This window comes from Copidosoma floridanum, unplaced genomic scaffold (genome assembly GCF_036245765.1).
Source record: "Copidosoma floridanum isolate Cflo_tuat_1 unplaced genomic scaffold, Cflo_Japanese_pri ptg000025l, whole genome shotgun sequence".
In the NCBI taxonomy this organism is placed as follows: Eukaryota; Metazoa; Arthropoda; class Insecta; order Hymenoptera; family Encyrtidae; genus Copidosoma; species Copidosoma floridanum.
In genome coordinates, this window is record NW_028321902.1 from 6,885,982 (window position 1) to 6,902,753 (window position 16,772).

Here is a 16,772-nt window from a genome sequence, read left to right on the forward strand (position 1 = left end):
TCGAGCTCGAACTTACGCTTTGGCTGTTGGAGTACGGAAAAATAAAGTTGCGTTCAAATACTCGTACGTATATTATTATGCATACTTTGATAGGCGAAACTGAAGAAAAGCCAACTAAAATTGGTCGAAAACTCTCTTGATGACCTCAGCGAGACTAGTTCACTGATTCACTGTAGTATTTGGAGTATCCCTCGAGTGAGTTGACGAACGCGACTTTTTACCGAACTTTAATCCGAACACTCGAGTTTTTAATTTTGAATTTTGAATGTTTTGAGCGGCAAAGGTACAGCAGACAGCGCACCTGCCGACAATCGGTCATTTAAAATATATGCTAAAATATGGTAAAAAAATACAAATATATGTGTAATGATGGGCATAACATACATGTATTTTTGTAAATCTTTCATAATTTAATTACGTGTGTGTTTACGTGGGTTTACTTTACATACGTATCACATTTATATACGCAGTACGCAGTATGCGTACTTAATAAAAGAGTAAAAAAATTAAAAAAAAGAGATAAGAGGAAATATAGCGAGTGAGAGCGAGGAGGAAGACCAGAGAGCCCGCATGAGAAGTGCGTGTCGATCCGGGTGTGTTTCTCCTCGTCCGTTCGTCTTTTCGATTAAGTACTTTCCCCTTTTCTTCTTCTTTTTTTTTTTTTTTGTTAATTAATTCACTCGGCTGTGCAAGTGTTACTACGTTACACCCACGCGGGTCACTCTCAAGGGCTCATCTTTCAATTTGCAAAAGGCCCCTTTCTCGTCTCTCTCTCTCTCTCTCCCTTTCTCTCTTTAAATGAAGCCAAAAAGGGAGTAAGATATAAGCTTGCACTAGAAGCAGCTGTCGACGATAAAAGTCAAAAGGGGTATGGACGACACCGAGGCTGATGTGTGATGGCCTGAAGCTTTTTGCCTTCTTGTCGTATTGGTGGTCTTGGGACACACTTGGAGTGAAGTCCAGACGAGGACTCGGAAGACAAGCAGTCTGGAACACGTATCCTGGTAATTTGGAATTTTCCGTTGTCTATATCTCGAGGGCTGTAATTTTTTTTTTTTTCTTTCACCAATTGTTCGTACTAATCCGAAAGATCTCTGCAATTTGCAAGGATTTTTCTTTGAACGAGCATATTGTTCCTCCACCCTGTATTTTTTTACAATCTTTTACCTACACGACATTCTGTTCATGCAGTGCTTATGTGGCTTTTTTTTATCAGAGCATAGTTGCAAGTTAATTGTTTGTATAAACATTGAATCATCTGGTTTCATCATGTTATGTTTACTTTTTGATACTTAACTTTTAGAACACCTCAAATGTAATATAATCTTTATTTTAAGTACTTGAACGATACATTTGGCTGGCAATACCAAAATTTCAGTTTAACATTTGTGTGTTTATTATTGATCTGTATATGAACATACCGTACAAAGTGAACACGCATAATTCAATACATGCATGTGCATAAAGGACGTATATTTGATTCATTGCATTTAATGTGATTTGCTCATGATAATCTGGGGCTTTTAGGTGTCTAAAGCGACGATGCGAAATAATTCAAAAACAAGAGAGATGTTTATTGTAAGAGCTTTAGAAAAAATACTTGCTGATCGTGATGTCAAGCGCTCTCATCTTTCTCAACTCAGGAGGGCCTGTGAGGCTGCTCTTGGTAAGCACAAAGACTTTTTTTTTTTTTTTTCAGTTTTAGAGTTCTTTTGTACTTTAATTTTTCTTCATTAAAATATTTAACTTTCAGAGGACCTTCACAATGAAATCAAAGAAGTGCCGAGCATGCAAGGCGAGGACACACCGTCAAACGCTCTGCCACAACCAAAGAGCGACACGAATTTCATCAGCGCGGAAAAGTACTTCTTGCCGTTCGAACTAGCTTGTCAGAGCAAGTCGCCGAGGATAGTCGTAACATCTCTCGACTGTCTACAAAAACTCATCGCCTATGGACACCTAACGGGCAGCATACCCGATTCAACAGATCCCAACAAGCTGCTGATTGTCCGGATCGTCGAAACGATTTGCAGCTGCTTCATGGGTCCACAGACGGACGAAGGTGTCCAGTTGCAAATTATTAAAGCTCTGTTGACTGTTATGACGAGCCAGCATGTCGAGGTCCACGAAGGAACTGTGCTATTGACGATCCGCACTGTGTACAATGTGTACTTGGCATCGAGAAATCTGGTCAATCAGACTACAGCTAGAGCGACGCTTACGCAGATGATCAATGTTATTTTTGCTCGTATGGAAACACAAGCGGTAAGCAACGACGACGGGGTAAATTTTTCGTTGCATTGACATCGACTTTCTGTTTTTGTTTCTCAGGAGGAGGAGAGCGCAAAGCCAACAACAGAGCTGGAGCTACAGAACGTATCGATTGTGACGACGGTCACGGACACGGACAGCGAACCTGTAAATACACCGGTGTCAAGTATTGCAAGTGTACAGTTGGCTGCTGTTGAAAATCCCTCGCCGGCAGCAGAAACACCACCAGAGTTAGAAGAACAGCCTCCTCCAATAGGTCGGTAAATATCATTAATTGCTGCAAAACAATGAGCTAATATAATATTTCTTTACAGAAGAGTCAGTAGATGAGATCAACGAGGCCCAGCTGATTGTTCGTTCAGTATTGAACGACGTGATCGATAGTGTACTTCCAATCGAAGAAGAGCAGCCGGGCCAGGAATCCGAACCACCAACGACACCGACAACGGCCGTCACCGAGTCGTCGATGTCGGAAACGGAGCAGCCTCCAACAGAGCAGCAGCAGCAACCACCAGTCACGCCGACGATTGAAGAGCCACCCAATAATATCCCTGACGAGACGCCAGACGAGGTGGTCGCTGAAAGTGACAACATGGTCACGGCAAAGTTCACCCACGTACTACAAAAGGACGCGTTTTTAGTTTTCCGAGCGTTATGCAAACTTTCCATGAAACCTCTGCCCGACGGCACGCCAGATCCCAAGTAAGATTTTTCAAACTAAAATCACTGGACAAATAATTTACTAAAAAAACCGATTCTTTATAATTTCAGATCACACGAGCTAAGATCGAAAATCCTGTCCCTGCAGCTGCTACTGGGCATTTTGCAAAACGCCGGCCCGATCCTTCGCTCAAACGAAATGTTTGTTATCGCCATCAAGCAGTACCTCTGCGTCGCGCTATCCAAAAACGGCGTATCATCCGTGCCGGAAGTGTTTGAGCTATCGCTGGCTCTGTTCCTCGTACTCCTGGCTCGCTTCAAAATCCACCTGAAAATGCAGATCGAAGTGTTCTTTAAGGAGATCTTTTTGAACATTCTAGAAACCTCGAGCAGCTCATTTGAGCACAAGTGGATGGTCATCCACGCACTCACGCGCATCTGCGCCGACGCTCAGAGTGTCGTTGATATTTACGTAAATTACGACTGCGATCTCTCAGCCGCCAATCTGTTCGAGAGACTAGTGAATGATCTATCAAAGATAGCGCAGGGCAGACAAGCCCTCGAGCTCGGCGCCTCGCCAAATCAAGAGAAATCCATGCGAATTCGCGGATTGGAATGCCTCGTCTCGATCTTGAAGTGCATGGTCGAGTGGAGCAGGGACCTGTATGTGAATCCTTCGGTGCCCGCTGAACAGCAGGTACCAACCGAGCCACCGGATCCACCGCTCGAGACTGCTTCCACGACGACTGTTAACAGCTCGCAGAGCAACGGAGGTAGTAGGCTGCTGCCCAGGTACGGAAGCGCTGGAAGTCTGTCGTCGGCTAATTCGAGTTTGGTCGGAAATAAGGAGGTGCCGGATTCGCCTGAACAGTATGAGACGCAAAAGCAGCAGAAAGAGATTTGGGAAACCGGTATCGAGATGTGCGTTTTTCCCTGCTAATGATGGTGATTGTGAAATTTCGGATTTATCGCAACTTTTTTATCCTCTGCAGATTCAATCGGAAGCCAATCAAGGGAATACAGTACGTACAGGAGCAAGGGCTGTTGGGTCAGACGAATGAGGACGTAGCACGTTGGTTGCACACGGACGAGCGTCTCGACAAAACGACAATCGGCGATTTCCTCGGCGACCACAATCATAAGGAAGTCATGTACAGCTACATCGATCAGATGGATTTCGTCGGGCGCGACCTTGTCACTGCCTTGCGTTATTTTCTGGAAGGCTTTAGATTACCCGGAGAAGCGCAAAAGATCGATCGGCTCATGGAAAAGTTTGCCAGCCGTTACTGCGAATGCAATCCCAAGTACGTGCTCGTGAGACGCCTAATAAAATTTTCATAAGTATACACCATCTAAAATTAGCCCCTTCGTCTTACAGCAATGGCCTCTTCACAAGCGCCGATACAGCCTACATCTTGGGCTTTTCAATAATCATGCTAACGACGGACCTTCATTCGCCTCAAGTGAAGAACAAAATGACAAAGGAACAGTACATCAATCTCAATCGACGGATCAGTGACAACGAGGATCTACCCGAAGAGTACCTCTCGAAAATTTACGACGAGATCGCGGGTAACGAGATCAAGATGAAGTCCAACCCCAACAGACCCGGCAAACAAGGTACCACGTAATTATCGATCACATGAATCGAATAAATTAATCATCAAATATTGCTACGCAGTCATATCGAGCGAGAAGAAACGCCGATTACTATGGAACATGGAAATGGAGGTGATTTCGACGGCAGCTAAGAACCTCATGGAGTCGGTGAGCCACGTGCAAACACCGTTCACGACAGCCAAGCATCTAGAACACGTACGTCCGATGTTCAAGATCGCCTGGACGCCTTTCCTCGCGGCCTTTAGCGTCGGTCTCCAGGATTGTGATGATCCTGAGATAGCATCCCTGTGCTTGGACGGCATTAGATGTGCCATCCGCATAGCTTGTATTTTTCACATGACGGTAAATTCCTCGTAGCAGCTTGTACGTATAAATGCAACCTATATTTTTATTTATGCCGTCTCATTGTTTTTAGCTCGAGAGAGACGCGTACGTGCAGGCGCTCGCGAGGTTTACCCTCCTCACGGCCAACTCGCCCATCACAGAGATGAAGGCTAAGAATATCGACACGATTAAGACTCTGATCACAGTGGCTCACACCGACGGTAACTATCTTGGAAGCTCGTGGCTCGACGTCGTCAAGTGCATATCGCAGCTCGAGCTCGCCCAGCTGATTGGCACTGGTGTCAGGCCGCAGATGCTCAGTCCACCTTCGAAGCCGCACTTTCCATCGCCACTGGCTAACTTCCCCAGCCTCGCGCTCAACAGCTCGCACCAGAGTAATGGGCTGAATCTTAGCTCACTTGATCGTAAGTTGATAATTTTTCGTGACTCTGTATTTTATTCAATTATTGTGGTAGCAATTAATGAATATCACTATTGTTTTAGCGAGTGTTAAAGAATCCATTGGAGAGACGAGTTCGCAAAGCGTAGTCGTGGCTGTTGATAGAATTTTTACCGGCTCCACGAGACTCGATGGTGATGCTATAGTTGAGTTTGTCAAAGCCTTGTGCAAGGTACGTCAGTGGTTTTATCTGATTTGACGCTCACAAAGTAACATTGTAAAATCGTTTGCAGGTTTCTTTGGAAGAATTGGCACACCCAACGCAGCCACGCATGTTCTCACTAACAAAGATCGTCGAGATCTCGTACTACAACATGGGTCGCATTCGTCTGCAGTGGTCGCGTATCTGGGCTGTGATAGGTGAACACTTTGATCGTGTGGGCTGCAGCGGCCAGGACATTGCCTTTTTCGCCGTGGATTCCTTGCGCCAGTTAGCCACCAAGTTCATTGAGAAGGGAGAATTCGCCAACTTCCGCTTCCAGAAAGAATTTCTCAGGCCGTTCGAGCATATTATGAAGAAGAACCGGTCTACCGTCATCCGAGACATGGTAGTCAGGTGTGTCACTCAGATCGTGCAGTGCCAAGCGCTTCAGTGCCCGCAACCAAATATACGATCGGGATGGAAGAATATCTTTAGTGTTTTCCATCACGCCGCTGGAGACAGGGATGGAGCAGTTGTTGAGCTCGCTTTCACCACTACTGGCAAAATTATCAGTGAGCATCCCTTTTACCATGAAACAAGCGTCAATTAAGATTTATTTGATGTCATTATTTATTGTACTTTACAGATGAGTTGTACGCGGAACACTTTGGCATCATGGCCGACTCATTCCAGGATGCAGTCAAGTGCCTGAGTGAGTTTGCATGTAACGTGTCGTTCCCCGACATTAGCATGGAAGCTATAAGACTGATACGCTCCTGCGCCTCTTACATTGATGCTAATCCGCACTTGTTCGCCGAGGGTATGATGGATGATAATGGCATGGTTTCCGAGGAGGACCGAGCTTGGGTACTTATTCGATTCGAGACTTCTTTTTATCTCTGCTAAAACGGGTTTTCAAATTGAAACTATTTTTTTTTTTTTTGTCATTCAAAGGTGAGAGGCTGGTTTCCGCTACTATTCGAGCTGTCATGCGTTGTGAGTCGTTGCAAGCTCGACGTGAGAACACGCGCACTTACAGTCCTCTTTGACGTAATGAAGACACACGGGGCCTCGTTTAAGCCGCACTGGTGGAAGGACCTGTTCCAGGTGCTCTTCCGAATCTTCGACAACATGAAGCTTCCGGAACAGCACACCGAGGTGATTGATAAGCATTTAACAAAGGATGGATCAGTGCCCAACGTAACTTGTTTATTTAGTTTTATTTTTTTTTTCAATTTTCTTTACTCTTTTTCATTTTGAACTTGAGTCTCTCAAAAACTGAAAATTGAGATCTAGCTCTGTGTGTTTTAGATTTTTTTTTTTTTTTAACAGAAATTTAATTGAGTTTTGAATAACACAAGGTTACGGGACTTGTTTAGATTCATCCTTGAGTAAGTGACTGACGAGCAGGGCTGCTTAATCATTTTCCTCTTTTCAAAATACTAACTTAGGTTAATAATCATATTCCAACTTTTCTCGATCAAAGTAATCCAAATAAAAATCACAAATTTCACAGAAAGCAGAATGGATGACGACTACGTGCAATCACGCTCTGTACGCGATAGTTGACGTGTTCTCACAGTTCTATGACACTTTGGGGCCACTTTTGCTCGAACAATTGTATGCACAGCTACATTGGTGTGTCCAGCAGGACAACGAACAATTAGCGCGTTCAGGAACAAATTGCCTGGAGAATCTTGTAATTAGCAACGGTATCAAGTTCAATGAAGACACGTGGAACAAAACTACGAGGTGTGTGCTCGAAATATTCACCAGCACTCTGCCTACGACTTTGCTCACTTGGAGGCCGCAATCCAACAAAGTAAATTTTTCTCGTCATCTCCGTTTCTTTTGTTTTTTTTTTTTAATTTTCCAATGATTTGTATTAAAAAGTTTAACTTTCAGGAGTCGGACCTTGATGTGATAACGGGTGAGGCTGACGCGCATATCGGCATCCTTAAACGCAGCAACAGCAGTCAAAGCATCTCGGTAGCCGAAACGGCGCGCGTTAAAACATTTGCAGCGTTGCTGATCAAATGCGTCGTTCAACTCGAACTAATACAGACGATCGACAACATCGTCTTCTATCCAGCCACCTCGAGGAAAGAGGACCAGGAGAATTTGGCTGCGGCTCAGGCTGATATGCTCAATAGCAAATCAGAAATCAATGTTGCTGGCACTGGTCGGTATTCAGTTTTTCATAATCGTATTGAAAATTATTTACCATAGATTAAATGAATTTTTTTTTTTTTTTTATACAGGCGGTGATCAACAAAAAGAAGAGCAAGGCATGTATTGCGCTCTAACAACGACACACCTCCTACAGTTGGTAGACTGTCTCTTGGCTTCGCATCGTTTCGCCAAGAGCTTTAATTCAAACCACGAGCAGCGCAACATCTTGTGGAAGGCTGGCTTCCGAGGCAACGTCAAGCCCAATCTGCTGAAGCAAGAAACGCAGTCTTTAGCCTGCGCCCTGCGAATCCTTTTTAAAATGTACAGCGACGAGACGCATCGTGCCAGCTGGCAGCAGATCGAGTCGCGTCTAGTCGAGGTCGCCGCCGAAGCTCTGGATTACTTTTTAGTGCTGACGAGCGAGGCTCATCGCGAGGCTTGGACGCCCATCCTACTTTTACTGCTGGCCAGGATTTTAAAGATGACGGACGCGAGGTTTGCCGTGCACGCTTCAAGTGCCTATGCATCGCTATGCGAGATCATGTGCTTTGACCTAAAACCCGAGTTGAGGTCTGCGCTGAGGAGGTTCTTCCTCAGGGTCGGTCCAGTTTTCAGGATCACACAACAGTAGTAAGCTTTTTATTTCCACACATCGCTTGTTGGTAAAAGTATTTTTGTTTATTGGTACTGCCTGGTTGTATCTAATTTGAAGTAAAAGTGACAGATTAGTGTTGTTATTGAGAGTTATTTCGAAAATATGTTGCACCTGTATAAAGTACTGTAAATTAATTACGATGTGCTATATATGTTCGTGTTGATGAATTTGTTAAAATTATTTGTAAAAAAAAGATTTTTGTATTTTATTCGTACTTGTTTTTTATTCTAATCAATTTTGTTTTGGTCACTATTATGTGTAATGTTACCAAAATCGTAGTACTAATTGACAAAAAAATTTTCAACCGGTTGTACAGTAAAGAAATGATTAATATATATTTTAGAAAATGATAGTTCTAAAATTTTTAAATACAAAATCATATAATGAGTCAGGGTACGTGTAACAAAGCGGGAACTGAATAAAATACGTACTTACAATCACAAGCATGTGAAAAATAATATTTAAAAAATCATGAATAAAAAAAAAATAAAAAAAATTGAAAACGAGTAGAAAAATAAAACAAAGTAAGCTTTAATAATTGCAGAAAAAATTAATAATCAAGCATAGTATCAAATTTTATCCTTATAGGAACATGATACCTAAACCGGAAGAGATAACGCTTTAAAGCATTTTATAAATGCACTACTTGATATAAATTTTCCAAATTCTTATCAATATCATTACGCTAAATATCGCAGTTACTATACCTTTTTCCTCTTTTGTACTCGTACAAACTTGTTATTAACGCAAAGATGTATTGGAGGTTTTCACCATGATTTTAATCTCAAACGTGACTGTAGGAATGAAAAAAAAATCCTTAATAAGAAATTTTTGCTTGAAAACGTTAACATTTATCTGATGTATTGTAAATGCACTAGATTGTTGTTGATTTATGAAAAATTATTTGAAACTAAGCAACTGTCAATTTTATTAGCTTTAATTTCATGCTCAAACTTCATAACACATTTCACTGCAAAGTTGGATTTTACACGTTTTATTAATTAAAATAGTACAATAATTTCACACCATAGCAGCATTGCATCAATGAAAAAAGTTTACAAAGATGAATTCTGTTATCTAATATTCTGCGCTAAAAACTAAACAAAACCATTCCACCGAAAAAAAAAAAAAAAAAAGTACTTTTAACATTTTGTTTCAAAGAACGTCCAGTGTGCAATCAGTTTTCATAAGTGAATAAGTTTCTCAGAGTATTATGTTACTGAAAACAAAAGAATGTAAGAATGCCTACGGATCTAGACGATCGCCGGCAAAGTTTCGATTAATAATACTTGATTAGGTAAGATGCGATTGTAAATTTGACGATTGATCATGAGGATCGCGAACCAATGCTTTACGTGCGTTTTTTTTTTTTTCTATTGTTACTAATTACAAGCCGAACGTGAGACTGTTTCGTCTTACTTTTCCCCATTCAATAAGCATTAAGCATTGGACAGTGATTTCTTTCTTTATTTTATTTGTTATACACACACATGTACAGTAGACGATTCCACGTGAGATGTAAGCCGAGTCACCGCTAATCGATTATATATATATATATATATTATATACATACATTATACAGAGAAATCACGCTCACGCGCCCACGAGAGAGTGAAGTGTTTGTTTTTATATTAGGTGGTACGACTTTTAATAAATTGATCTATACCCATGGTAACCGTGAAAAGAGCGAGTCTTGTCATTTCACACACCGACGATTGTCCCTACCTAAAACAAACTGTAATTCGGCACGGCGCCGCACCAATCATTGACGAAACGCAGCACGTCGTTGAGCGCCGAGTCGTTGGAGCTCTGCCTGGCCGCGCCGACAAACTTGTTCCAGTCGTCCCTCGCGACGCACCGGCCGGCCTCGAACTGCACCGCGGGGCCCCGCACCGGGTACCCCGTAAGCGCGCACTCGGCCAGCGGAGCTGCGTTCGACGAGTGACTGGTCAACGAGCCCACGTAGATACCTCGCTGATCGGTAGGCAAGCCCTGCTCGAGTTTCTGGTCAACCGAGACGGTGAGCACCCACTCGCGCACCTCCTCTCGCTGCTCCCGGCTCAGAGCCAACGACGCCGGCAGCGGCACTTGGAGCGGGAAATCCGTCAGCTTGAGATCGTCCACGTCTGCGGGGGAAAACGACCGATCGGTTAGGCTCTGAATGCTTCTACGATTTCATACATGTGTACGTGCCCAGGACGCTGCCGTCGCCCTCCTCAACGCACTCCTCGAGGTCGAGAAAGTGGTTCAAAAAGACAAAGGCCTCGCTGGCGAGACCGGCGTCGCGCGCCTCGATGCCGGCCTCGTAGTAACACCGATCGGCCAACAGGACATCGGTGTAGCGCAGCAGAGCCACCGACGTCTTGAGCACGACGCCGCTGAGAGCCGGCAGGGCCGTACGGCTCGCGCACCGCACGCTCGAGTAGTGGGTCGCCTTCAACAGTCTATCAAACTTGCTCGACACCTATACGTGTAGGATCAAATGAATTTTGTGGCGAAACGTTAACCGAGATTGAACTAATGGTATACACTCACGGTTGGGTCTTCGACGCTCCTGACGAGGCCCAGCAGGATGTCCCTCAGTTTGGCGAGATACGCGTACTCCGCGCTGGTCTCGGGCGCGTTGAGGACCCGCTCGCTCAGGTGGAAGTACAGGTTGTAGTTTTGGGTGAGCGTGGGTGCCTCGTGCTCCACGTAGAGCTGCAGCGCCTCGGCCACGCTGTCGGCCTTGATGAGCTGCGCTGCCCGCTGGGCCACGTACTTGTGCAGTGACGTGGCGCCCTGGGTCCTAGCCATCTCGAACACCTGGGCCCACTGGCCGTTCTTGGCGAGTATCTCGATGGCGGCGTCCGCGTCGACGCGCGCCAAGTTCTCCAACTGGCCCTCCCTGATCATCGTTTCTCGGTAGAGGTCCTCGAGGTAGGGACCCAGTTCCGGGGCGAGCTCCCGTACGACGCGCTTTGCCTTGGTCCAGTCGCCGCTCGCCACCAGGGCGTTGACTGCTTCCTTGAACCGGTCCGCCTGGAGGAAGACCTGGGCTGCCAGTCCGTGCTCCCCGGCGGTGGTCAATCTCGTGCCTAGTTCGCCGCCCAGGTTGCTCGCGAGTTCGGGCTCGGCCCTTTGCAGCAGGATTTCGGCCGCCTGGAGGAGCAAGGCCTTGCTGGCGTGGGGTTCTCGTATGAGGATCTCCAGGGCGGTCCGGACCTCGCCCACCTCGAGCCAGCGCTGAGCTTCGTCGAGTGTGTCGGTATCGGCTTGCTGGTTGTCGCTGCTACCGTTGCCGCTGCCGGTGCGCTGGTGCTGGCCGATCTCGCGGCGCAGCGCTGCCTCCTGGGTCGGGAGGTACTCACGGCAGACGCGCATCGCCTCCGACCACATGCCGGCGTTCTGTGGTTCAGAATCATCACAGTTTGAGTATATTATTATTATTATTATTATTATTTTTCATCATTATTTTACTGGGAAAAAAAAAACATTGTTAAGCTTGTATTATATTTTAGGGAAAAGTCTTTGAGTAAGTATGTCCAAGTGTGTCGATGACTGTAGGGACAGAGTCCATGTATGGGAGTCCCACAACGATCGGGTTCACGTCACCTTGTAGTGATCAATGATGATCTCGGGCTTGTGGGCGCGCAGTAGGAGCGACTCGGCTCCGGCAAAGTCCCTCGCTTCGACGGCTGCCGAGGCTTTGGCGACGAGCACCTGGGTGAGGCCCTCCGGGCAGTGGTTCTGCGCGACGTCCTCGGCCGCCTGCCAGTCTCGCGTGTGCACGTACATCTGTACGGCTTCCATGGCCTTGCCGGCTCTCAGGAACTCGCGCTCCGCGTCGGCGAATCGACCCTCGTCCTCAAGCGCCATCGCGTACCTGTAGTGCACGTCCCTCTGCTGCTCCGGGCTGCCGTACTTGGCTACTTCGAGCGCCCAGTCAAACTGACCCGCCTCGCTCGTCATCCGCAGACAAGCGTCCAAGTAGCCCAACCGCGACAACAGCCGCGCGCCCAACTCTGGGGCCAAACTCCGCGACCACATCAACGCTACCTACAACCACACACATAATATATCAGAGGGTTTTTTTCAGCTATCCTTGCGCGAAGGAATGAAAAAAAAAAAAAAAAAAAAAAAAAGGTGGCGACCTGTTGGGCCGCTTTGTCGCCAGATGCCTTCTTGGACACCCTGATGGCGTCCTCCCACATCTTGGCCGAGCAGTAGGCCGCCACGGCACCCCTCCAGTCCGCCGCCCCGATAAAGTGCTCCTCTGCCTCCCTGGGCTTGCCCGCGGCCTCGAGCTCCTTGGCCAGGTGGGCGTGGGTGGCTTTGAGCAGTTCCGGCCTGTACTTGCCGACGAGCCTGACCATGTCCTGCCTGTGACCGGCCTCGCGGTACATGGCGATTGCTTGCTCGTGCTGCTCCGTAGCCGCGTACAGCGCCTCGGCGTGTCTGTAGTCCCCGGCCCTTCTCAAAGCCTCGGCGTGCCCGGCCAGCAGCTCCCTTGCCTCCTCGGGCTCGAGCTCGCGCTGCGCCAGCTCCTGGGCGCGTTGCCAGTTGCGCGCCGACGCGTACGCCTCGACCGCCCGACGAGCCAGACCCGCGCGCAGGAACAACCGCTCCGCCAGGGCGAGATCGTGCGCCGAGGCAAAGTGCTCGGCCACCCGCTCGCACAGACCCCGCATCTCCGGGTCGCCCTCGAGGTCGACCACCTCGATTATCTGGAGGGCCTTGCGCCACTGATGTGCCAGCACGGCCGACTTTAGGGCCAGGGATGTCTCGCCCGCCTCGATGAAGTGGTTGATGGCCGCGTCGTAGTGGCCCGAGGACATCAGGTGGTGGCCCCACTCCCGCTCCAGCCGCACCACGGAGTTTGGCTCGAGCTTCCTCGCTTTCAATGAAACACCCAACAATGTAAGCTAATTGAATCTTTGAGGTATATTTTTGTACAAGTACCCAGTTCCAGTGCCCTGGCGAAGATGCCAGCCTTGGCGTAGGACTCGATAGCCGAGTGGTAGTCGCCGGTGCGCTCGTGTATCTCGGCAGCGAGCTCGGCCAGCTCGGCGGCGTTAAGGGCGCGCACCACCTCGGCCACGACGTCCTCGTCGCCGACCAGCTCGTCCTGACTGAGGACCAGTCGAGCCGCTCGTCCAGGACGGCGCGCCTCCAGGTACAACTTGACGGCTTTTCGCGGGTTATCCGACTCGATGATGCTCGCCGCCTTGGCGATCTGACCGGTATCCATGAGCCACGCGAGGTGCTTGTCCCTTTGTATACATTCGTCATGGTTAATCGGTGATCCACGAAAAACCCAGGGCGCATATAACGATACCTGAGCCGCGAGAGGCCGGACCACCTGCGGTTCTGGGCGAGCACGAGAGCCTCCTCCCAGTGCCAGTACCTCTGGTACATGTCGAGCGCCTTGGTCAGCTCGTTCTGCTCGAGGTAGATGGCCTCGGCGCTCTTGAGTTCGCCGCGCAGCACCGCGAGCTTGGCCCAGCAGTCGGGACTGGCCAGGGGCTCGTTGCCAGATTCCATGGCGTACCGCTCGCCAATCTCCACGATCTCCTTGAGCATCCGGCTGCAGGCCACGTCGCCCAGCGCCGCGTAGCAACGCGCTGCCACGGCCAGGGCTCTACGAATGGAGCACAATTAGGTTTTTTATTTTGTTTTTCAGGAAGCGATATTCAGAGATACACATATACGACTGCAAGAGCACCGACCTCTCGTTCATGGCGTTGTTGGCGACGTTCTCCCACATGGCCTCGGTCTGGGGCCGATCGCCGAGCTCCTCCAGGAACAGAACCACGCGGCCAAAGTCGTTGTCGTGCAAAGCAGTGCCAAACTCTATGAGACCCTCGTCGAGCTGGTACCCGACATCGGTGCCCGCCTCGTCAACCATGACCGACGTGTGTCCGTTCTCCCGGACGATTTCGGTCACGTCGCCCCTGATGCCGATGAACGTCGACGCGTCCGGCGCGTCGATGTTGTACCAAACGACCAAGTTAGCCCCCGACTGGGCGACCACCACGTCGCTCCCTGGCACCCAGCCTACGTAGCTCACCCCGGACAACAGTAGCTGGTGTCCCCCTGACCAAGCAAATTATCGTATATGGATTCCTGTACGCTAAACGTGGTGTATATAATATCATTGTACCCTCGTCGTCGCTGAGCCAGAGCCTGGCTCTCTTGTCCCTGGAAAGGAGCCTGTGCCCGGTCTCGCTGAGCTCGAGCCAGTCTATTCTCGCCTCGTGGCTGATCATCGTCACGGTGACGTCGTTCACAAGATCCACGATCCTCACGGTCCTCGGGTCGAGCAGGTAGGCGAGCCGCTTGTTGTCCGGGGCTCCATACAGCCTGCGCTCGTTGATCCTCACGCTGACCACCCGGGGATTGACCGACTCGGTGCGCACGAGTCCCAATGCCTCGTTTCTCCCGTACTCGACGAGCGTCAGCTCACCGGCGCAAAAGACCAAACACACGCCCGGGTACTCGAAGAAGAAGCGCTCCTGGTCGCTCCTGTCCTGCTCCCAGGGTATCTCGCTGAGCAGGTTGCGCTCGATGTCGCAGACAATCAAGGACTGGACGGTACGCGCCACCACCCGGCTACCGTTCCGGCCCATCACCTTCACGTCCTCGATCTCGCTGCCGGCGTGCGACTTGACGATCACGGGCCTGCCCCCACCTTTACCCTCCAGGGACCTGATGACCACCTGGCTCGGCCCGACGTACGACACCTCGTGGCTGCCCCGCACCACGGTGCGCCTCAGCATCGTCTCAAAGTGCTCGACCGCACCGCACAGGCTGCCCACCACCAGCCTCGAACCTGCGTCAAAACACCCCAACATCAGCCGACTCATCCACACCTCGGAGTGTTTAGTCCGCACGTACCGTCCCTCCTCCAGGCCATCGCTGTGACGGTGTAAAAGTTGGGCAGCTCCCGCGAGTTCGTCTCCTCCCAGAGGTTCCTCCTGGGACTCCAGTCGAAAACACGTATCTGTCGGCATAGAAAGACAAAAGTAGACCACCAGGATTCAGCTCAACCCCCATCAGCAGAGAAGCGGTGTATACCTTGTTCCAGGAGCCGACGGCGACGCTCTGTCCGCTCGGGCTGCAGCAGGCGACCCCAATATCCCTCTCGGATGGGTCCTCCTTGCTGTAGTCCAGGGCCTTGGCGACCTTGCCCCGCGCGTCGTAGAACACCAACCGCCTGTCGCTCCCCGCGGCCATCACGTGGCACTGTGCCCAGCCGAGGGCGTAAACCGGCACCTGGTGCTTCAATATACGCCCCGAGGCCTCGGCCGCGCCGTCCTCGGCCACGTAGTACCGGATTATGCTGCCGTCGGCGTGGGACGAGAGGAACCCCGTGCCACGCGCGCTGAAAGAGCCGGTTTTGTATGTACTGCACTGCTATGGGGGGGGGGGGGAGTTGGACGAAAAAGTATATAAATACTTGGTGGCTAGGGCGAGGGTCATCGAGTCAGCGGCGTAGAGGGTCTGGGCTTTGTTGGCCTTGACGACGGCGGCGCGAACTTTGCCATCCGCCAGGCCGACTATGATGGGGCCCTCGGTGGGCCAGGCGAGACAAGTGACGGCCGAGCTCTGCGGGAACTTGTTGCAAATCACCTTCTTCGCGCCCCTGGTTTTTTTTGTTTTTAATTGCGGTTCTTGGACTGAATGGGAAATGCTTTTTTGTCTTACCATTCCTCGCCGATCTTGTAGACGTAGACGATGTTGTCGGTCTGGCCGACGGCGATTTTCGTCGACTCTGGCGAGAACGCGATACCCTTTATCACGTAGCTCTTTTTCCCGTTCTGAGGAGCAAGGAAAATGTAAAATTATGGATTTTGGCACAATAATAATGGCTATATTGTATGGATTACCTTGGAGTCTACCGGTTTGGTGGAGAAGCGGTCCTTCTTCGCGCCCTTGTCGTCGAACAAACTGATGGACCGGTCGGTCGACGCAACGGCCAACTTCAAATTGTTCGGCGACCACGCGATCGACGCCACTCGGTTTTCAAAATCCTTGTTTTTTTTTTTTTTTTTTTTTTTTTCAAATACAACAAAGTTCTTTAATTCAATCGTGTATGGGGTAAAGAATTTATTGTTTTCGTATCACTCGAACTTTTTCTACTTTCCGATCTTCGGTTGGATTGCAAAAGTGTGTGTAATGGGTAAAGAGAAAAAAAAAAAAAAAAAAAGAAAAAAAAAAAGTACTTACGTGTGCCGGTAAGATCGAGCCCAAGTACTTGAGCTGCATGACTGCCTCGGCATAATCCACTTGCTGGCAGTATACCACTGGATTCGTTCTGCGACCCAAGTGATCAACAAGCTACATTTTGCGTTATGGAAGTAAATAATATGATGTTTACTTACCTGTGATGTGCCTATACTTTGCTCGACTTTGCATATGTTTGCTGTTGTTGTCCGATCGGAGTCGCCTAGGCGACCGCAGGTGTGCACGAGAATCGATGAAACATA

The 16,772-nt window shown here is 48.9% G+C and overlaps 2 protein-coding genes across 2 annotated transcripts; one reads left to right on the plus strand and one right to left on the minus strand.

Moving 5' to 3' along the window:
- Positions 1-413: 413 nt before the first annotated feature.
- Positions 414-9,988, plus strand: Sec71 (ADP ribosylation factor guanine nucleotide exchange factor Sec71). Its single transcript, XM_014350742.2, has 17 exons — positions 414-1,004; positions 1,528-1,666; positions 1,754-2,265; positions 2,332-2,527; positions 2,586-2,973; positions 3,043-3,852; positions 3,924-4,235; positions 4,310-4,551; positions 4,613-4,893; positions 4,967-5,300; positions 5,380-5,507; positions 5,569-6,049; positions 6,124-6,344; positions 6,432-6,635; positions 6,994-7,299; positions 7,383-7,659; positions 7,739-9,988. Exons 2-17 carry the CDS (start codon positions 1,543-1,545, stop codon positions 8,278-8,280), a joined length of 5,358 nt encoding a protein of 1,785 aa, XP_014206228.2. The 5' UTR covers positions 414-1,004; positions 1,528-1,542; the 3' UTR covers positions 8,281-9,988.
- Oseg2 (intraflagellar transport protein Oseg2) lies at positions 9,880-16,720 on the minus strand. Its single transcript, XM_089595514.1, has 16 exons — positions 16,668-16,720; positions 16,513-16,600; positions 16,173-16,316; positions 15,991-16,103; positions 15,743-15,928; positions 15,361-15,667; positions 15,181-15,286; positions 14,447-15,115; positions 14,013-14,379; positions 13,622-13,924; positions 13,246-13,556; positions 12,438-13,180; positions 11,899-12,342; positions 10,840-11,691; positions 10,498-10,768; positions 9,880-10,430 (listed from the first exon to the last, which is right to left on the minus strand). The coding sequence occupies exons 2-16, from the start codon at positions 16,549-16,551 to the stop codon at positions 10,030-10,032; spliced, it is 5,256 nt and encodes a 1,751-aa protein (XP_089451640.1). The 5' UTR covers positions 16,552-16,600; positions 16,668-16,720; the 3' UTR covers positions 9,880-10,029.
- Positions 16,721-16,772: the final 52 nt, after the last annotated feature.

Coding starts and splice junctions, on each gene's coding strand:
- Sec71 (XM_014350742.2), top strand. CDS start 1,543: ATGCGAAATAATTCAAAAACAAGAGAGATGTTTATTGTAAGAGCTTTA. Junction 2,528..2,585: donor AGAACAGCCTCCTCCAATAG/GTCGGTAAATAT, acceptor ATTTCTTTACAG/AAGAGTCAGTAGATGAGATC. Junction 4,236..4,309: donor TACTGCGAATGCAATCCCAA/GTACGTGCTCGT, acceptor TTCGTCTTACAG/CAATGGCCTCTTCACAAGCG.
- Oseg2 (XM_089595514.1), bottom strand. CDS start 16,551: ATGCAGCTCAAGTACTTGGGCTCGATCTTACCGGCACAC. Junction 15,929..15,990: donor TACAAGATCGGCGAGGAATG/GTAAGACAAAAA, acceptor AAAAAAAACCAG/GGGCGCGAAGAAGGTGATTT. Junction 10,769..10,839: donor GGAGCGTCGAAGACCCAACC/GTGAGTGTATAC, acceptor CTACACGTATAG/GTGTCGAGCAAGTTTGATAG.